Below are 22,065 nucleotides of genomic sequence, written 5' to 3'. Positions count from 1 at the left end.
ATAATGTACTTCTAGTCTATAAAATATTGTATTTTTTAAAGGCAAAAATGTTCAGGGCTTAGTCCTTGCTGCTCATATATACATGCTCTCCCTTGATGATCTCACTTAGTCTTGTGGCTTTACATAGCATCTAAATGCCAATGACTCACAGAAGGATAATATCTTCAGTTCTGACATCTTGCCATACTCATGTATCAACCACTTAATCTACATATCCATTTGGAGATCTAACAGGCGCTGTAGGCCTCACATGGACAAAACCAACTGCTTGATTTTCCCTAGAAAAACTCTGCTCCTCTCCCAGTGTTCCTGCTAGTGGCACTACTACCACCAAGTTACTCAGGCCAAAGCAACAGAGTCTTTCTTGTTTTTTCTCTTACTCCATATCTAATCAATCAGCTAGTCCTGTTGTTCTGTCTTTTGAATATATCTCTCAAACTGTCAAACTCCTAGCCTTAAGCTATCCTCCTGCCTGGGCCTCCCAAAGCACCACCACACTCAGTCTACTAGAACATATCTCAAACTCAATTACTGCTCAGTACTTCTTCCCCCGCACCAGCACACCATCACCACTCATCTCCTAACAGATCTCTTGCTTCCTCTCATGCTACTCTCACTCTATTCCCCACAAAACTGTCTGGATAAACTTTTAAAAATAAAAATAAGGTCATTTTAAATCCCTGAATAAAACTCTTCAGGGAAAAAAAAAAAAAGGAAATAAAATTAGAGGAAAACATGGCCAGAAAAGAAAAAAAAAAAAAAAAAAAAAAACCTATAATGGCTTACCACAGTAATTAAATTAAAATTTAAACCTTTACCCTTACAATTTTCTGCCACACTGGCCTTCCTTCTTTATACTTCTTAACTATGCTGAATTTATTGCTTCCTTGGGAATTTTACATTGCTCTTCCCCAGAATGACTCTTCTCCAGATCTTGGAGAAGATCTTGGAGATGTTTCTTGGCTGGAAACTCCTTATTTTCTAGTTCTCAGCTCTCAGGACACCTTACAAATACCTTTCCTGACTATCCTATCTAAAGAAGTCCACAGCCAAAACTCACTAACCAAGGCATGGTTGGTACACTGAGAAATGTAACAGACAAGGTCCTAACTCTTATGGCACTTATTTTCTAGATGGAGGAATGTAAAACATGGTAAGAGATATCTTGTTACTCTGTTTTATATTCTTCATAACATTGATCATGCTCTGAAAAATATCTTATTTATTCACTTCCTTGTTTATGTCCACCTTCATCATTCAGTATATATTAACAAAGGGAGACAGGACGGATACCTTAGCCATCTTGCTCTCCACAAGGCCTCTAGTCCTTACATATAGCATGCACCTAGCATATAGTTGGAACTCAAAGTATCACTGAATATGCTTGTATGTATTCAAGAACATGGGAGTAACATCACAGCTATAAAGGAAAACAGAAGAACAACAGTTAATGAACCCCTTGACCCAAATAATATCCTTCCCAACCTTGACATCTAATCCAACCCCAACATTTTCTGATGTAAAGGGTTAATGGACCCATTCCTTACATTGTCTACCAGGGAAATTCATGTCAACTTAATTACATTAGAGCAATACACATTTCCTGGAGGGCAACATACTTCTTTGCTTCCTGTAAAAATGTATTCAAAGTTGTGTTAAACATTATTGTTACGGTTATAAATTCTTGTGGTATTTTGTTTCCTTGACATAAGCAGTCGTGACCTAGCTAGAACCAGACAGAGATAATGGAAAGACAAAAATTCAGGAAAGCGGACAGAAACAAACACAGATTAGGCCATCTGCTCTGTATTATATGATCTAACACAAACAACAATTAACCTGACTTCACATTCTGATGCTGGACAAATTATATAGTCCTTTGAGGTTCAATTTCTTCTGTCTGTAAAATCTGGACAGTCGTGCTTATTTATTCTCCTCAATTTCCATGTGAAATAACTATTATTGTATTTCATAGAATTAGGAAACGTTAGGTCCTGAGAAAATGTGAGAATCTTCTCATCTGTATCCAAATATGGAAACTGAGGCCTGATGAGTTTAATTGATTTATCTAGGAACGTATAATAATCAGATTTTATGACCCTTAGGCAAGTGGTCTTTCTGCCTCATCATGCAATGCTTGCCTTACTGTTTCACTTTTGATGGATGAATGTATTATCTTACAATTAGTATATAATCTTTGAGGATGTGATAAGTTGTTCTTCCCACAGTAATCAGTTGGTCACATGTAAATAAATATTTATTAAATAAGGGAATAGTCTGTCATCAGTGCATGGCACCTGCCACCCCTCTGTGTTGCTGACTTTTCAGTCATTTCTTCTCAATCATTTAGTATATAGGTTACTGTCTTTCCACTGAGACTTGTTACTCTTGGTGACTTCAACAAACACTAAATGATACATCTGACACTCTGGTCACTGTTTCTTGACCTCCTCACCTCTAATATTTTTCTCTACACCCCTTAGCTACCCATTCCCATGTTCATCACATATTGTTACTCTAAAACCTTGATTTTAGGCATTCCATTATTTAACTACGTCCTGTCTTCTTACTTATTCTAAAATACCCACTCTAGCTCTTCGTTAATCCCATCAGGAACTCTGATCCTTAGGCCTCATCAATTTTTCACAGGCCAGCCTTTCCTCACCCTCCTCTTTATCCAGCCTAGATTCCATGATCCATTACTGTAATCATCCTAGTTAAGGGTTTGTGAGTGTATACCCCTAAGGCCCTTGCCACATTCTTTCTTACACTGTCCTGAAAAAACTCAAGTCTTGGTTAAAGCCAACTGTCTGCCTGATCTTTTCCTGCACTCAAGCATGAAATGAACCTGGATAAAACAGACACAATTGTGTTGACTGCTTAAATTTATGGTCACAAACTATAGGAGGGTCTTCAGCGGTACCCAATAATTCTACATTTCCTTGGTCAACCCTCTCCTACTCTTCTAGACAGCTTTATCTGTCTTTAAACCTTATACTCTTGTTGCCCACTCCTCAATTTTAACTGATACCTTTATCTATTGGTCTGCTAGGGAAAAAAAAATAAAAGCAAAAGAGAGGTACTAGAATATTTTTCAATAATCTATCTTCCCCACCCCTCAACTTTCACCATTTAAAATGGATGAAGTGTCCAAACTCTTACTAAAGGTTAAACTCTATTGAGAGACAATTCTCTATGAGTCTCTCACATTTCCTTGTTCTAGACTATGTAATCAAGGATGTTTGAATATTTAATAGCCTTGAGAGATAGAGATAGTGTCTCCCTCTGGAACAAATAGCAAGAATGTTTACTGTTCAATGTAATAAAAACAATGTCTCTGGTGCAAAGGGTACACATCTTTATTGTCCAATATAAAAGATTCAGGTTCCCTAAGTTCAGAGTTCCTCACTTGTAATGCAACTCACTGCATATGCAGGTGTGACCTGGCCCTCTTCACATTGTTCTGGGGAATTGGGGTGCAGGGAACTGGTGCTGTGAGAAATCAAAGACTTTGTCTTTGACCCAGGAGTTTCCTGTTTGCTGAGCATCCATGAAATAGTGGCAGGCTAACTTGTTAGATTACAATACAAAATACAAAACGATACAATACAATAACAATACAATAACAATACAATAACAATACAATACAATACAATACAATACAATACAATACAATACAATACAATACAATACAATACAATACAATACAATACAATACAATACAATACAATACAGTAAAATCTCGGACCCTTTAGAATTCCTGACATGCTTTACTTCTCAACTACATCTCATTCCCTCCTGCCTTCTCAAGGACTTTCGGCCTGCAGGTATCATCTACTCTCTTGCATCACCAACTTTTCTCCCCTTTTAACTTTCAATTACTCCTCAGTCTATACATATAACCTCTCCCATTTTAAAAGCCAAAAACATCTTCACTTAGGCTTCTTCTCTCCCCCTACTACTCCATATCTCTGCTGTCCTTAATTTGAACAAAACCCCTTGGAAGAGTTGTCTGTATTCATTTTTTTCCACTTCCTTCACTTCTTACAGTGAATTTTGTTGCAAGTCATTCCATTCAGATTTTATTTATGCTATTTTCCCAAAATCCTTTCTAAGGTTGTCAACAAACTTCACATGGTCTAATCCAATAGTCAGTTCTCATTTTCTTTTATAGGAATTAGCAGCACTAAACCAGCTGACCACTCTCTCTTTATTGAAATGGATTCTCTCTTGGCTTCTGGTTTCTCTTATTTCAATCTCCTTTGCTGGTTCTTCCTACTCTATTGAGAAAATCAAGTGGAGTTTTTTTCTTGTTTTTTTGTGTTTTTTTTGTTTGTTTGTTTGTTTTTTTTTTTTTTTGCTACTTTATTCCTCTTTCATTCTTGATTTTGGTAATTAGTGTTTCTCTTGTTTCATTGGTCAGAGTAGCTAAGGGTTTGTCAATTTTCTTGATCTTTTGAAAGAACAAACCTTTAGGGATTAAAATTTTTTATCTTTTTTTTTTGCTCTAATATTTATTATTTTATTCCTTCTGCTTGTCTTGGGCTTAGTTTGCTCTTTGTTTTCTAAAGGTGGAAGCTTACATTTTTTGTCTTTTATTCTTTTCTGATATAGATATCTAAGTTATATTTCTTTTTGAGTGCTACGTAAGACATACCCAATAGATTTTGATGTTTTTGTTTTCATTCAGTAAAACTTATTTCTCTTGTGATTTCTTTGACTCATGGGTTATTTAGAAGTATGTTGTTTAATTTCCAAATATTTGATGTTTTCTCTGGTTTCTTTCTCTTATAGATCTCTAACTTAATTCTATTGTGGTCAGAGCAATGCTTTGTACAATTACAATCTTTTTAAAAATTTTATTGAGACTTGTTTTGGGCTCTTGTGCATATTCTGGAGAATGTCACATATGCACTTGAAAAGAATGGGTACTCTGAAGTCATTCAGTGGTATGTCATAAATATCAGTTAATTGACAGTGTTAAAGTCCTCATTTTATCAATTATTGAAAGTGGGGTACTGAAATCTTTTTAAAGTAATTCTTACTGTGTATATTTAAAGTATACAATACGATTTTGTGAAATACATATGGATAGTAAAATGGTTTCTATGGTGAAGCAAATTAACATATCCATCATCTCACAGTGTGTGGCACTCCATTTTGTGTAGCATGAGCAGCTAGTCTACTCATTTAGCAAACATCTCAAATGCAATACACAATTATCAACTACAGTCCTCATTTTGTACATTAGATCTCTAGCCTTATTCATCCTACAATGTTTTATCATTTGAACTACCTCTTCCATTTTCTCTCCTTCCCACCTTGCTCCTAATAATCACTATTTTAGTCTGCATTTCTGTATATTTGAATTTTTTTTTAAAGATTCTGTGTATTAAGGGGATCATACAATGTTTTTCTTTCTGTGTCTGGTTTATTTCTCTTAGCATAATATCTTCCAGGTTCATCCATGCTGTGACAAATAGCAGGATCCCTCCTTTTTTAAGGCTGAATAATATTCCACTGTGTAAGTATATGTAACACATTTCCTTCATTCATTCATCCACTGACAGACACTTAGATTGTTTCCAAATCTTAGCTATTGTGAATAAGGCCACAGTGAACATGGGAGTGCAGATATCTTTGTGGGGATTTCATTTTCTTTGAGTATATACCCAGAAAGGGGATTTCTGGGTGATATGGCCTTGTATTTTTGCTTAGGAACTTTTTTTGGGGGAGGGACAGGGTTTCACTCTAAAGGGGATTTCTGGGTGGCATGGCACTTGTATTTTTGCTTAGGAACTTTTTTTGGGGGAGGGACAGGGTTTCACTCTTGCTGCCCAGGCTGGAGTGCAATGGCGCAATCTTGGCTCACTGAAACCTCCACTTCCCAGGTTCAAGCAATTCTCCTGCTTCAGCCTCCTGAGTAGCTGGGATTATGGGCATGTGCCACCATGCCTGGCTGATTTTGTATTTTTAGTAGAGATGGGATTTCTCCATGTTGGTCAGGGTGGTCTCAAACTCCCAAACTCAGGTGATCTACCTGCCTCGGACTCCCAAAGTGCTGGGATTACAGGTGTGAGCCACCAGCGCCTGGCCCTTGTTTAGGAACTTCTATATCGTCTTCCATAATGGCTGTACCAATCTACATTACCACCAAAAGTGTATAAGGGTTCCCTTTTCTCCACACTCTTGCCAATACTTATCTCTTGTCTTTTTGATAACAGCTGTCCTAACTGATGTGAAGTGGTAATTCGTAGTAGTTTTGAGTTCCGTGATAATTAGTGGTGTTGAACATCTTTTCATATACCTATTAGCCATGTTTATGTCATCTTTGGAGAAATATCTATTCTGGTCCTTTGCCCAGTTTTAAATCAGCTTATATGTTTTCTTGCTATTGAGTTGTGTATGTTCTTTATAAAGTTTAGATATCAGCCCCTCAGCAGAGATATGGTTTGTAAATATTTTTTCCCAATCTGTAGGTTGCCCTTTCATTTTGTTTCCTTTGCTGTACAGAAGCATTTTAGTTTGGTATAGTCTTTTTACTTATTTTTGCTTTTGTAGCCTGAGCTTTTGGTGCAATGCCCAAAAAATCATTGTCAAGGCCATGTAAAGAAGTTTTTCCCTTTTGTTTTCTTCTAGTACTTTTATGGTTTCAGGTCTTATGTTTAGATCATTTATCCATTTTAAGCTGATTCTTGTGCATGGTATAAGGGTCCAATTACCTTTTTTTTTTTTTTTGCATGTGAAAATCCAGTTTCCCCAGCACAACTTATTGAAGAGATCATCCCTTCCTCATAATGTTCTCTTGGTGCACTTGTTAAAAATTTGTTCATCATATATGTTTGGATTTATTTTTGGACTATTACATTCCACTGGTCTATGTGTCTGTCCTTATGCCAATACCGTACTATTTTCAATACTATAGCTTTGTAATATAATTTTAAATCAGGAAGTGTGATGTCTCCAGCTTTGTTTTTTCTGAGAATTGCTATGGCTATTCAAGGTCACTTGTAGTTCCAAATTTTAGGACTGTTTTTCTATTTCTATGAAGAATGCCATCAGGATTTTGATAGGGACTGCATTAAATATGTATATTGCCTTGGATAGTATGGACATTTTAACAGTACTCACTCTTCTGATTCATATGCACAAGATATCTTCCCTTTAATTTGTGTCTTCTTCGATTTCTTTCATAATGTTTTATAGTTTTTGGTGTATAAGTCTTTCACCTCCTTGGTTAAATTTATTTCTAAGCATTTTTTTTTAATGCTATTATAAATGCGATCATTTTCTTACATTTAAATCTCTACTATTGGTGAATTTGCTTCATTCATTTATTTTGGAGGTCAGTTCTTATATAACATTTATCATTCTAGATGTATTGACCCTTTATCAAAATGTCTCCAGTAATATTTCTTTAGTTCACTATTTGGTTATTAATATAGCCACTCCAGATCTCTTACGGTTACTGTTTGCATAATGTATCTTTTCCATCTTTTACTTTCAACCTACTTATGTCTTTGAATCTCAGGTGTATATCTTGTTTTATTTGGTCTGATAATATCTGCCTTTTAGTGGGGATGTCTAGTTCATTTATAACCAATGTACATATTGATAGTTAGAATATTTTACAATTCTGATAGTTATTTTCATTGTATATCATGTCTTTTTTTTTTGTTCCAATGTGGCAATAAAATTATTACAATTTAAGTTTATATAAAATGCCAACATACTGGGAAACTAATGATTTCTCACTAAAGAAAACATGCAAAATACAGATAAATGAAAAAATGACTCATAATTCTGTCACTCAAACATAATTTCATTTAATATTATGGTATACTGTCTTCTGGTCTTTTAGTTTTTCTATTTATAGGTGTTTGCTTATTTTTATTTTTTTAACAGAGTTTATTTATACTACGCATACAATTGTTACACATTTTTCTTATGTAGTCTATTATTTATGTTTTTCATCTACTTCAACCACAGAAAAGATGTCAGCAGCAGAGAGATACTTGTAGCAGTTAAGTAGAGATCCTCTTGAAAAGCTTTTGAATAAATGAAATGGTTCTGAATGGCCCTATTTTTAAAATAACTGTACTTGTCAAAAATTTGGATGTAAGAGGGCTGGGCTGAAATAAAAGGTGTGTGAGAAGCATTTGCTGCATCAGGAATGTTGGTGTTAATACACTTGATGTTAGCTACTATTTGTGAAACAAAACAAAGAAAAGGTCATGTTTGATAAAATTCACCCCTAAAATGGCTGGACTTAGTGTCTTGGGGGAGTGGTGTGAACTATTGATTATATATGTGTGTGCATATGATCTCACATAATATCATGCTTACTGATTTTATGGCATTCAGTCCTTTTGTCTGCTTCTCTATTATTGTTTTTTTGTTTTTGTTTTTGTTTTTGAGAAGGAGTTTCACTCTGTTGCCCAGACTGGAGTGCAGTGGCACGATCTTGACTCACTGCAACCTCTGCATCCCAAGTTCAAGTGATTCTTCTTCCTCAGCCTCCAGCTGGGATTACAGGCACGTACTAACACACCCAGCTAATTTTTGTATTTTTTTTTTTTTTTTGAGACGGAGTTTCGCTCTTGTTATCCAGGCTGGAGTGCAATGGCGCGATCTAGGCTCACCGCAACCTCCGCCTCCTGGGTTGAAGCAATTCTCCTGCCTCAGCCTCCCGAGTAGCTGGGATTACAGGCACGTGCCACCATGCCCAGCTAATTTTTTGTATTTTTAGTAGAGACGGGGTTTCACCGTGTTGACCACGTTGGTCTCGATCTCCTGACCTCGTGATCCATCCGCCTCGGCCTCCCAAAGTGCTGGGATTACAGGCTTGAGCCACCGCGCCCGGCCTAATTTTTGTATTTTAAGTAGAGACGGGGTTTTGCCGTGTTGGCTAGGCTGGTCTTGAACTCCTGACCTCAAGTGATCTGTCAGCCTCGACCTCCCAAAGTGCTAGGATTACAGGCATGAGCCACCATGCCTGGTCTGTTTTTAATGGGGCATTTGCCAATTACTCTACATAGTTTCATCAAATTTTGCTTTATGTGGTTAGATGCACACAAGTTCATGAATACATAGTGGCTGTTTATCTTTTTGGTGGAAAGTTCCTTTTACAATGACTACACATTACTTGTTAATTCCTATCAATCCTTTTTGCCTTAAATTTTTATGCCTAGCCCGGCGCGGTGGCTCAAGCCTATAATCCCAGCACTTCGGGAGGCCGAGGCGGGTGGATCACGAGGTCAAGAGATCGAGACCATCCTGATCAACATGGTGAAACCCCGTCTCTACTAAAAATACAAAAAAATTAGCTGGGCATGGTGGCATGTGCCTGTAATCTCAGCTACTCAGGAGGCTGAGGCAGGAGAATTGCCTGAACCCAGGAGGCGGAGGTTGCAGTGAGCCGAGATCGCGTCATTGTACTCCAGTCTGGGTAACAAGAGCGAAACTCCGTCTCAAAAAAAAAATTCTTATGCCTGATATTAATATTAGATGAATAATCTTTTGATTAATATTTTCTTGATGTATGGTTCCTTTTAAATCCCTTCCCTATATTTTTGCAATGTTTTAATCATATAACTTGCAAAGTTAAAAAAAAAAATACAAAAAACTTAGTCTGAATGTATTTGCTGGTTTTTTAAATAGACAGATTGAATCCATTTATATTTTTGTGATTAACAATATCCTTGGACTTCTTTGTATGATCTCATTTGAGTTTCTTATTTATCATGCTGTTAACTTGCCTCTCTTTTTCTTTTTTTTGCCTACTATTCCATTAACTAAGTTTTCTCTAAGCCATTTTTTTCTTCTACAGGTTTGGAACTTCCATATTCTATTTCTCTTATTTTGGTGAATACCTTTAAAGTTTTAACATGTATATCAGTAATGGATTTTGTCATATTTATTGTTGCCATAATCTTTTAGCCTTTCTATATTTGAAATACTTTTCTGATTATAGGTCCTACCTACTCAGAATAGAATTCAGAACTCAAATTTCTTGCCTCTCTTGCAGTTAGAATGTAGGCCTGTGACATAGGTTCTACTTACTAGATGGACCCTGGAAACATAAGGAATGTGAGGATACAAGCTCTGCACACAGCTTCTACTCTCCTGGTTACAAGATAAAGTTCCAGACACAGAATTGGCACTGATCCTGGGAGCAGGAGCAAATGAAGAAAAGTTGAGCTCTGGATATTTGGTGTTTGATGGAAAAAGCTTGCCAGTTAGTTCTGGAATGGTTTAGGGCATTTTTTCTATAAGTTTAGTCCAGGATTGTTTTTCCAGCTCTCTCAAAAATTTTGTTATAAATTTTAAAAATTCCTTCATGGATTCTGTTTACAACAAAGAACTTTAACCAATATAACTTGTTAAAGTCTAAAGTGAAGGCATATTTCATTGCTTTTAAATAATTCTAAAATACTTTAGCTCAAAACTCCCACCTACCATCATCTACCAGATATTAACAGATATTTTAATTTCACCTGGTTTTAAAATTTCAAAATAGTAGCACTTAAAAACTACTTTGACTCATATTAACCAAGATATTTGTTAATTATTTTTTCTTCAGGGTTCAGCCTTTTTGTTGTTGGAGCATATTGTCTAGGACTTCTTTCAATGAGTATGTGTGCACCCTAAATTTTGAAAATGTGTTTGTCATTTCTCTTGAAAGATGGTTTAGCTAGGTATAAAATTCTAGTATCTCAGTTTTGGTCTCTTAATACTTCAAAAATATTTTTCATCATCTTCTGTCACCAACTGTTGCTGATAAATCTGCTGACAGGATGACAGCCATTTCTCTTAGGGTAACTTGACTTTTCTCAGTGGTAACTTTTAACATATTTTGTCATGTTTGGTATTCTCTAACTTCACTGCTATGTACAGGTCTCAATTTCTAAAATTTATTCTGCTTGAGACAGAATACTCCTTTGATCTGACAACTCACATTTTTTAAGTCCGAAAATTTCTCAGTCATCATCTCTGGTATCACCTCTCCTTCCTTCTCTCCTCCTGAAACTCTTAGATAGATGTTGGACCTTCTACTTCCATTCTCTGGGTCTCTGAACTTACCTTTGCAGCCTTTTCTTTTTTCTTTCTTTTCCTTTTTTTTTTTTTTTGAGACACAGTCTCACTGTCATCCTGGCTGGAGTGCAGTGGCATAATCATAGCTCACTGTTCAGCCTTGAACTTCTGGGCTCAAGGGATCCTCCTACTTCAGCCTCCCAAGCAGCTAGGATTATGGATGTGTGCCACCATGCCCAGATAACATTTATTCTTAGTAGAGATGAGGTCTTGCTATGCTGCTCAGGCTGTTCTTGAACTCCTAGGAGGCTGGTCTTGAACTCCTGGCTTTAAGCAGTCCTCCTTCCTTGGCCTCCCAAAGTGCTGGGATTATAGGTGTGAGCCACTGCGCCTCACCCTTTTGCTGCTTTGTTAGTCTATTATGTGCATTTTCATAAGATAGGGATTCTGGCTAAAAAGCCTTTAATATTTATCTATTTCCTACCACATAAGCTGCTCTTCTGGCTTTCAAGGTCCTTAAGCATCCAGGCCCTGCCATTGATTAGTTGGGTAACTTTGGGAACACACAATTTCTTTGGGCTCCAGTTCCCAACATAAAAAGCTTAATAGAAAATTTAAATGCAGCAAGCATATAAGGTGCTATGCAAGTACCCAACAGTAAAAACAATAGTAGAACAGTAAATAAAATTTGGTGTGGCTGCCTAGCTCACAGCAAATTCCCTGGTGGTCACACCTGTATAATATCTTTCCTTCTACCATCTTCGACATGAATTCTGAATGGAGGCTGTCATCAGCTCCAAGACCTGGCAGTAGTGATTGGCTGAGGCATGAGCATGTGAGTCTAGTCCAGGCATCCCTAAACTATGGCCCACGGGCCACATGCGGCCCCCTGAGGCCATTTATCCAGTCCCCTGCCTCACTTCAGGAAGGGGCACCTCTTTCATTGGTGGTCAGTGAGAGGAGCACAGTATGTGGCGGCCCTCCAACAGTCTGAGGGACAGAGAACTGGCCCCCTGTGTAAATAGTTTGGGGACGCCTGGTCTAGTCTGACCAATTAGTCATTACTTCAGATGTGGCAGGAATATTGACTCTTTTCATCATTGCAGAGTACTTAAAATGTGTCAGTGGAGATACTGGATGTAGTAATGGAGAAAGAAAAAGACATGTAGAAAACAAGAAAGAAAAAAGAGATTACTATTGGCAACAATTAAGTTCCTGGTCCCACTGGCGTCAATGATACAGTTTTTTTTTTTTGTTTTTTTTTTTTTGGTGCCAAGAATTCCCCTAATATTTAAATATTTTATTATAAGCAGGAATAGCCTCCTATTTACAAAATATTGGAATTTGAACATGAACCTTATTTTTGCTCATTTGCATAGTTTTCTCTCTTTTCTTTTGAGACAGAGTCTCACTCTGTCATTGAGGCTGGAGTGCAGTGGCACAATCTTGGCTCACTGCAGGTTCCATCTCCCAGGTTCAAGCAACTCTTGTGCCTCAGCCTCCTGAGTAGCTAGGATTATAGGTGTGTGCCACCATACCCAGCTCGTTTTTGTATTTTTTTTTTTTTTTTTTTTTTTTGAGACGGAGTTTGGCTCTTGTTACCCAGGCTGGAGTGCAATGGCGCGATCTCGGCTCACCGCAACCCCCGCCTCCTGGGTTCAGGCAATTCTCCTGCCTCAGCCTCCTGAGTAGCTGGGATTACAGGCACGTGCCACCATGCCCAGCTAATTTTTTGTATCTTTAGTAGAGACGGGGTTTCACCATGTTGACCAGGATGGTCTCGATCTCTCGACCTCGTGATCCACCCGCCTCAGCCTCCCAAAGTGCTGGGATTACAGGCTTGAGCCACCGCGCCCGGCTCGTTTTTGTATTTTTGGTAGAGACAGGGATTCACCATACTGGCCAGGTTGCTCTCAAACTCTTGGCCTCAAGTAATCTGCCCACCTTGGCCTCCCAAAGTGCTGGAATCACAGGCATGAGCTGCTGCACCTGGCTGTACAGACTTTTTCTCCATTTTTTTTTTTTTTTTTTTTTACAGAATAAACAATTGTTACTGTCTCAGCAGCTATGAAAATGTACAAGGAGTCTTCCAAAAGTTCATGGAAAATACGTATCATGAAAAACATATGCATGGATTTTAATTTTTCCTTTTTTTTTTTTTTCCTTTTTGAGACAGAGTCTTGCTCCACTGCCCAGGCTGGAGTGTAGCAGTGGCATCTTGGCTCACTGCAACTTCTGCTTCACAGGCTTAAGCGAGTCTTCTGCCTCACTCACTCAAATTATTGGTATTACAGGCGCGTGTCCCCACACATGGCTAATTTTTGTATTTTTAGAAGAAACAGGCTTTCACTATGTTGGCCAAGGTGGTTTCAAACTCCTGGGCTCAAGTGATCCACCTCTCTCAGCCTCCCAAAGTGCTAGGATTAGAGCCATGAGCCACTGTGTCTTGCCAGATTTCAATTTTTTTTTCACCAACATAAACTTATACTAACTTGTTGTAAGGTATCTGAACAGGACATAGTTTGCAGCACTAAGAAGGATAAGCCCTCAGTTTGAAAAGAGCCCCTATGGCTGGGCACAGTGGCTCATGCCTGTAATCCTAGCACTTTGGGAGGCTGAGGTGGGCGGATCATGAGGTCAGGAGTTCAAGACCAGCCTGACCAACATGGTGAAACCTCATCTCTACTAAAAAAAATACAAAAAGTAGCTGGGCGTGGTGGTGCATGCCTGTAATTCCAGGTACTCAGGAGGCTGAGGCAGGAGAATTGCTTGAACTGGAAGGTGGAGGTTGCAGTGAGCTGAGATCACACCACTGCACTCCCATCTGGGCAACAGAGGGCGACTCCATCTGAAGAAGAAGAAGAAGAAGAAGAAGAGGAAGAAGAGGAAGAAGAGGAAGAGGAAGAAGACGACGAAGAAAAGAGCCTCTATTAGAACAACAGGAATACTCTTAAAATTGACGCAAGAACAAATATCAAATTTATGGTGAAGCTTCCATAAGCAAAGGGTGCAAAAAGGGTGAAATCACTGATGCTTTATGAGTAGTTTATGAGGACAATGCCACCCCCCCACTCCCTCACCCCCGCCAAAATCAGTTTACAAATGGATAACTCGTAAAGAAGGGACAAGACAATAAAGCCCACAGTGGTAGACCATCCACATCAATTTGTGAGAAAAAAAGCTTGCTTGTACCCTAATTGTGGAAGACTGATGATTAACCGCATGAACAATAGCCAACACCACAGACATCTCAATTGGTTCAGCTTACATAATTCTGACTGAAAAGTTAAAGCTGAGCAAACTTTCAACTCAATGGGTGCCCAAACCATTGGGCCCAGATCAGTTTCAGGCAAGAGGAGAACTTTCAATAGAAGTTTTAAACAACTAGGCTCAAGACCCTAAAACATGCCTTCAAAGAATTCTAACAGATGAAACATGGCCTTACCAGTATGATCCTGAAGTCAAAGCACAATCAAAGCAATGGCAACCAAGAGGTAAAAGGGGTCCAGTCAAAGCAAAAGCAGATCAGTCAAGAACAAAGGTCATGGCAACAGTCAATATTCAAAACAATTTGCTTGACTTTCTGGAGGGACAATGAACAATAACACCTGCTTATTATCAAAGTGCTTTTGAGAAAGTCAAAGCTTTAGCAGGAAAATGCTTAATAAAGCTTCATTAGAGAGTCCTTCTCCACCATAATGCACCTGCTCATTCCTCTCATCAAATAAGGGCAATTTTGTTAGGGTTTTGATGGAAAACCATTACTCATCTACCTCATACTCCTAATCTGGCTCCTTCTGACTTATTTTTGTTTCCTAATCTTAACAATTTTTTAAAAGGCACACATTTTTATTGTTATTAACATTATATTATTAATGTAAAAAAGACTGTATTGACATGGTTAAATTCTCAGGACCCTCGGTTCTTTAGGGATAAACTAAATGGCTGGTATTATTGCTTATCATCTGGAACTTGACAGATTTTATGTGGAGAAAGTTGATATTTTTAAATTTAATCTTTAATTCTATTTCCCACAAACTTTTTGAAGTACCCTGTAGTTGCCATCATAATGATAATATATTGTAATGGTCCTTCAGAGTTTTCCACAGCCCTTCATATCATTATCTTATCTGACTGTGTGAGATGAGTAGGCCAGGTAATGTTAAGCTTAGTTTTTTAGGAATGTTGAAACTGAGACACAGAGAGGTTAAATGGTGTCCATGGTGCAGAAGGGTGAGAACCCAGCTAGGTCTGAAGCATTATCTATAAGGAGAGCTCCATGCCTACTATAATGCAGATGGTACATCATAAAACACTTTCATTAATAATTGTTAATTAGAAAATTTACATAGCTTCAATCACAAAACCCATTAAAATGCATATTCCATCCATAAATTCATACTCTCAAATACACTTACATTCTCCCAAAAATTAATCTTTGCCATGTTCCTAATCAGGTTCTCACCATGTTTTTAAATTCTAGAACTTTTAACATAAAGGAGAGGTTATTTGGGGGAAAGAGGAAGAATGTATTAATTCCTGGCTCAACATCCATACTGCTTAACAGGCTTACTTAAAAATGCGGGTAAATCCTAACACTCTTAGACTAAGATAGAACTGGACTGAATTGGATATGGCACATAGGTAATCTTTTACAAAGCTAATTTATAATCACAAAGTACTCTAGTAATATTATCACAACACCTTTGTTTTGGAGAACTCAAATGCTTTCACAACATTAACTCATTCACCCTCACTGAACTGATAAGGAGGGGTTCATATATATAGCATCCCTATTTTATCTGCTGGAGTTGAAATAAAGGGGAAAGGAGCTACTGAAGAGAATGCAAAGCAAGAGCAGTTTAATTTCCTTTTTAGCCTCATTATGATGGTTAGATCAGTTATGAGAATTCCTCCATTTTAAGTAGAAAATATCACGATGAGGGGTGCAATTTTAGCTGAGAAATCGTTTCAGTGGAACCATGACATGGCTATGTCAAAGAATACTGGAAGGGTCGTACTATCAGTTAATCAGGTGTTTTCCATCTTGCACTCTATTTTCATTTTTTTGCGCAGCTACAGCTAAGTTTTTTTGTTATAAGTGCAGCATTATAATAACCTGATAGTCCTGACGAAGATCTCCATTCCTCTAGACTGCCATTAGGCTGGAATCGATTCTCTAAATAAAGTCCATCCCAAGAGACACAATTGATGTAGGGGAAGAGGGGACTTTTAAAAACCGAGCCTGACGTCACACGTCTGTGTTTTAACCATCTGCACCTTTCATAAACCAGGGGCTGGAGCCGCCCAGGCAGACAGACCCAGGCGCACAACAATCTTCTCCCACACGAGCCTGGAATGGCAACAGCGTGCGGCTGCCTAAGAAAGAAAAGCCGTTTCAGAGCTGCGGGGTGGCGTGGGGGTGTGTATGGCAGGGTGAGGGAGTCATTCCTCTTCTCCTCCATCCAAGGATGCTATTTATTGGAAATCCTGCTCTTTTTTTTTTCTTTTTCTTTCTTTCTTTCTTTCTTTTTTTTTTTTTTTTTAAAGAAAATTGGTTTCTCTCGAGTGGGAGGCAAAACCCTTCAGATACCAAAGAAGGGGTGGAGGGAGCAAGCCTGGCTGGGGAGCTTTCAAGGGAAAAACCACACAGCTTAGCTTCGGATTGGGACTGCGGGCAGAAAAAGGATTGGGTGTCCACAACCTGTTCGGCTGCGAAGACGACGCCCTTCCGTCCAGAGTGCCAGCATCACCCCCGCCCCTCACTCGGTCTCGGCCTGCAGCCCCCCGGAAGGACAGCGGCGCCCTCCATTCCGTGACCACCTCTCATCCCACTCCTTGGCTCCCTCACCCTCCCCAAACCCAGGGCCGCATTCTCACGCTTTTTCCACGTGCAAGTCCGGCTCACCGGTCGCCACTCGCCGCAGCCCCCAGGTGCCCACCCCTCCTATCCCTTCCGGTCCCTCACCCACCTCCTCAGTCTTGCCCTGGCTGAGGGAGGCGTCCGCCCTCTACCTCCACGTGCGAGTCCCGGGCCGTTCCCCACCCTCCTCCTCCCCGGGCTCCGCCCACCACGCCCGAGGCGCGCGCCCGGGAGCCGGGACACCTGGCCGCCCTCCCCCGGCCCGCGCCCCTCCCGACTCCCCCGCCCGCCCGCGCCGCGGCTCCGCGCCCACCCTCGCGGCTTCCTCCGCCCGCCCCTCCCTCCGCGGGAGGCGGGGGGCACCAGCGAGCGCGGCGGCGTGGCCAATGGGCGCTCGGCTTACTCTGGCCTCTCCCCCGCGCGGCCGCCAATCGCGGCAGGCGGTGGTGGTAATATTGTGGAGTTTGGATGCCGCCGCTGCCGCGGGCTGGAACGGCGCGGCCGCGGGGGCTGCCAGGGTATTTCGGGAAGGGGGCGTGAGGAGGCGGCGGCGGCGGCGGCGGCGGGTAGGGCTGCTCCGGGAGGCAGCAGAGGGAAGGAGAAAGAAAGGAAGGAAGAGGGCGGGGAGTCCTCAGAGGAGGAGGCGGGACCGGCCGGGCTTCTCACCTCTCGGCGGCGGCGGCGGCGGCGGCGGCGGCGGCGGGCGGGCGGCAGGGGAGGCGGCGCCGCCCCCTGCCCGCGGTCTCCTCAGCGCAGCTGGCCGCCGACCCGCCGGTCCAGGGCAGCGGCCGAGGCTACTGGGGCGGAGCGGTGGGCCGGGCGGCGGCAGCGGAGGCGGCGGAGGCTGGAGTGGGCGCGGAAGCGACCGCCATGGCGTTCCTCAAACTCCGCGACCAGGTAGGTGAGGGGCGGCAGGGCGGGATCGCGCCGTCTGGGGAGGAAGGGAAGCAGGACGGACCGGCGGTGTGGGCCGCCTGGGCGCCCCCTCGGCGGGAGGCGAGAGAAACGGGGGTCCCGCCCCAGGGACCGGCGCACGGCGGCGGGCCGGGGTCCGCGGGCGACCCGCCTGTCAGAGCGGCCGGGTCCCGGTGAAGCCCACGTGCCGCCGGGGGTCTAGCTGCCGCAGCGAGAGAGGCGGGTTCCAAGCTCACCGCCCTCGCGTCGGGAGAGCTGCCGGGCTAGCTCTTCCTCTTTCTTGCCAGGTGAGGCTCGGGCCTAACAGGTGGCTTCCCGCTGCCGGGCGGGAGCGGTGCTAGCGGCCGTGACCCAGGGTCACGACCTTGCTCTGCTTGCTTGGTTGAGGCACTCTCTCCGGGTTAAAGGCAGTTGATTCTGTTTAGCGACTAGTTTTACTCCGTGCCAGTTTCCAGACTTGTTTTCTTTTGACATTTTGTGCACCATCTTGTTACTTTTCTTGACTTAGGAAGAGCTGGTCAAGGAATACCTGAGCCAAAAAGGCTTGTGACTCACTGGAACTGCAAAAATACTTTGTATCTAGAAACGAAATCACAACTGTATCTGAATGATTGGTACACCTAAAAACTTGGAAAGATGGGTAATAAGGCTTTCGAAAGATCCGGACGCTGCCAAACATTTTTATCCTGTTTTAAGGAAAAGGAAAATTAATGTGTGAAATTTACACATTACTTTGTCACGGGACACTGACTAGTGTTGAGAACTTAATTTTTGCCATTTGTTTTCCTGAACGGAAGATGTTGAACAGATTTGAAGGGAAACTAACTTGCATGCTTTGGGAAACTATTTTGAAAGTGAGCACCCCGTTTGCAAAAACAATGGGGAAGAAACTGAGACGTATTTTTCATATTAGTAAGTATTGTACCTTAAAATTTGAATCTAGGTAAAATCAAGAATTCTCATTTCTTAAGTGAATTTTATTTTATGTTTAGGCTGATCGCTGACCTTGTGTATCATTTGGTATCAGAATGGTCATGCCTGTTGTTAACAGTGTCGGGGCATGAAACTGAAAAACTCTACAGTTCAGTCAATACAGTTTCTACCTTGCATTTCAAATTATAGCACTGTCTTGTCGTGTAAGGGAGCCACTGGCCACGTGTAGCAATTTAATTAAAAAACTAAGTGTCTTAGTTTTGCTAGCTACATTTTAAGTGCTCAGTAGCCACATGTATCTATTGGCTATTGTATTGAATAGAACAGGCATAGAACCTTTATCTCATTTCAGATAGTGCTACTGGACAGCAGTGTTAGAGAATAGCAAAGCACAGTTATAGCAGGAACCATTTCTGCTAATTCCAGTACAGTCCGTGCATCTTATACTCTTAACAGTGTGAAACTTGAGATCTGGGTTTTCCAGTAACCTTTACTAGTCAGATGGCACTTTGTGCTTCCACTGTTAATGGTTGAAGTAATGACTGATGTTTTCTTTTGTTTTTAGTCCTGTATTTTTGAAAAAGTTGTTTTAGTGATTTAGATTACTATGTGCATTCGAAATTTGGTGAACTTTTAGGAGAACCTCATATTTGATTCACCATCAGGTTTAAACAGAAACAGGATTGTGTTTTTCAGTTGAACATAATACCAATTGCACCTTTGTATTGTGTATTTTGGAATTGCGATTGGGAGAAAATTGTGATGCCACTCCAGTCTTACATAATATCCATTAATATTCAGTGGTAATGTTCACTTGTAGCTGGGCGCGGTGGCTCATGCCTTTAATCCCAGCACTTTGGGAGGCAGAGGCGGGCAGATCACTTGAGGTCGGGAGTTCGAGACCAGCCTGGCCAACATGATGAAACCCCATCTCTACTCAAAATACAAAAATTAGTCAGGTGTGGTGGCACGGACCTGTAATCTCAGCTCTTCGGGAGGCTGAGGCAGGAGAATCTATTGAACCCGGTAGGCGGAGGTTGCAGTGTGCTGAGATCACGCCACTGTACTCCAGCCTGGGCGACAGAGTGAGACTCCATCTCTAAATAAATAAATAGTACCCTGTAAACTTAATGATTCAGGGAGAAAGAACAGTGAGGTTTACCTCTAAACTACTAAGTAATTGGCTCATCTGGTCTCTCTTTTGGAAGACTTTGAGAAGTTTGGTTTTGCTTAAAGGGAATAGTTGTTTTTAGGGGTCATCTTACTATGTTAATTTTTTTTTTTTTTTTTTTTTTTTTTTTTTTTTTTTTTTTAAGACAGAGTCTTTGCTCTGTTGCCAGGCTGGAGTGCAGTGGCACAACCCTGGCTCACTGCAACATCTGCCTCCTGGGTTCAAGTGATTCTCATGCTTCAGCCTCCTGAGTAGCTGGGAATACAGGCATGTGCCACCACGCCCAACTAATTTTTGTATCTTTAGTAGACCCGGGGTTTCACCATGTTGGCCAGGATGGTCTCTATCTCCTGACCTCATGATCCCATCGGCCCCGGCCTCTTAAAGTGCTGGGATTACAAGTGAGAGCCGCAGCACCCAGCCTTATGTTGATGTTTTATTAGCTATTGGGAATGATAGTAAAAATGAAATGGAAAGCAAATTCTCTTAAACTTTCCCATCTATCGGAAAGCAGTATGGAGAAGATAAGGATAAGGACACACAGACTTTTAAAGCTGGAAGGTACTTGCCATGGCTTTTAGGTCAAAAGCCTAATATACACGATGTAGGAAGTTGTAGAATCTACTGTTCTAGGTCTGTTTCCCTATTCACCTTGCATTTTGTTTTCTTCCATCATTTGTAAAATACAGTTAAATACATATAAGCTACAATTGCAAAAGAGTTGTTTTTCTTTGCGTATTTAAGCATCAAGGGGGTTCTAGATGGTTTAAACATACAATCAGTAAGTAAAGCAATTTGTTCTCATAGCCAATCAATTTGAATGAGTTAATTTTCTCTCAATTTTGTGCCACCACTTAATTATGGGAGTGAAAAGTTATTACTGCACTACTTTCTGTGAGTAGACAAAAATGATTTTTAATTGTAAACTGAAAATCATTTGTTTTGTGTTTAAAGGAATGGACACATTTTTTCCCTGAATTTTACTTGAATTTGAGTGAATTTGTGACAATTGCAGGGTTTTTTTCTAACAGATATCAGTGTCATGATTTTTATTCTTGCAGTTGGTATGTTAAAATGTAATCACATATGATTACATTTTAATCACATGTGATTACATTTTTATTTATCAGCAGATAAGAAGGGTAGAAGGTTGTTTAGATTAGGGATCATAGACTCACAACTAGTAAGCTAAATGGTAATTGTCATTGGGCTTTAGTGTTTAGAAGACAATAGGGAGTAATGAGCATCATGGCAAATAGGAACAACAACAAATATGTTAGTTGCTGTCTACCTCCAGGCCATTGTTGCATTGCTGGTGTGCCTGGCATTTTTTTAGAACTCCTTTTTTTTTTTTTAAAAAAAACCCAGAAATTCAGATTGCTAGACAAAATAACTGTCTACCGGTATTTGTAATGTTGGCAAGTTGGTAGCAACCATTGACGATGCTTTGGTTTTAAAAGGGGGCTAGTAAGGAACTAATTTATAATTGCTGTTTTAAATAAGTTTGAAGAAAATACAAAACAGAATTCCTATTAAATACAGTTTTCTTCTAAATAAAACAGCCAGCATGGTCAAAACACTTTTTGAAAATGGAAATAAAGCTTACATATCATAAAATTTGCCCTCTTAAAGGGTACAGTGAGTGGTTTTTAGTATATTCACCAAACTGTGCAATCATTATTAGATGGAAAAAGACCATCTAATCCCAAAACATTTTTATCATTTCCAGAAAGAAGCCCCATGCCCATTAGCTATTACCCTCCATTTTCCCCCTCTCCCAGCCCCTGACAACCACTAATCTACTTTGTCTCTGAATTTGCCTATTCTGGATATCTCAGATAGGTGAAATCATGTAGTATGTGGCCTTTTGTGTCGCATTTCATTCACTTAGCATATTTTTTTAACATTCACCCATATTGTAGAATGAATCTGTTGGTCATACATTTTTGTATCATGTTTAGGAATTCCTAAAAAAAAGTCCTGTACTTAGGTCATCTCACTGTCTCCTGTAGTGTAGATATGTGAAATCTGGGAAGGTATTTATTTCTGTTTTTGGAATTTGTTTTATAAACTTTGTTTGCAGCAGTACTAAAGGATAATAGCTTTTACATTTGGATCATTTTTGTGTAGGAGCCATGTTTATGTACTC

The 22,065-nt window shown here is 40.4% G+C and overlaps 1 protein-coding gene and 1 long non-coding RNA gene across 6 annotated transcripts in view; one reads left to right on the top strand and one right to left on the bottom strand.

Moving 5' to 3' along the window:
* Positions 1-17,085, bottom strand: part of LOC141585616 (uncharacterized) — a 238,187-nt gene extending 221,102 nt beyond the window's left edge. For 2 of the 3 annotated variants that reach the window (XR_012519187.1, XR_012519188.1), the window contains exon 1: positions 17,007-17,085. This is a non-coding gene — a long non-coding RNA (uncharacterized LOC141585616). The remainder of the gene's footprint in view (positions 1-17,006) is intronic. The other variant, XR_012519189.1, reaches the window with a different exon arrangement.
* A 265-nt stretch (positions 17,086-17,350) lies between these two features.
* ANKRD28 (ankyrin repeat domain 28) overlaps positions 17,351-22,065 on the top strand; it is a 196,565-nt gene continuing 191,850 nt past the window's right edge. For 2 of the 3 annotated variants that reach the window (XM_039480233.2, XM_039480234.2), the window contains exon 1: positions 17,351-17,794. In XM_039480233.2, coding sequence (XP_039336167.2) covers positions 17,768-17,794 — 27 coding nt within the window. In that variant the 5' untranslated portion in view covers positions 17,351-17,767. The remainder of the gene's footprint in view (positions 17,795-22,065) is intronic. The other variant, XM_074405664.1, reaches the window with a different exon arrangement.

This window comes from Saimiri boliviensis, chromosome 9 (genome assembly GCF_048565385.1).
Source record: "Saimiri boliviensis isolate mSaiBol1 chromosome 9, mSaiBol1.pri, whole genome shotgun sequence".
In the NCBI taxonomy this organism is placed as follows: Eukaryota; Metazoa; Chordata; class Mammalia; order Primates; family Cebidae; genus Saimiri; species Saimiri boliviensis.
Note: the sequence above shows the minus strand (reverse complement) of the source record. Positions and strands in the feature narration are given on the sequence as shown.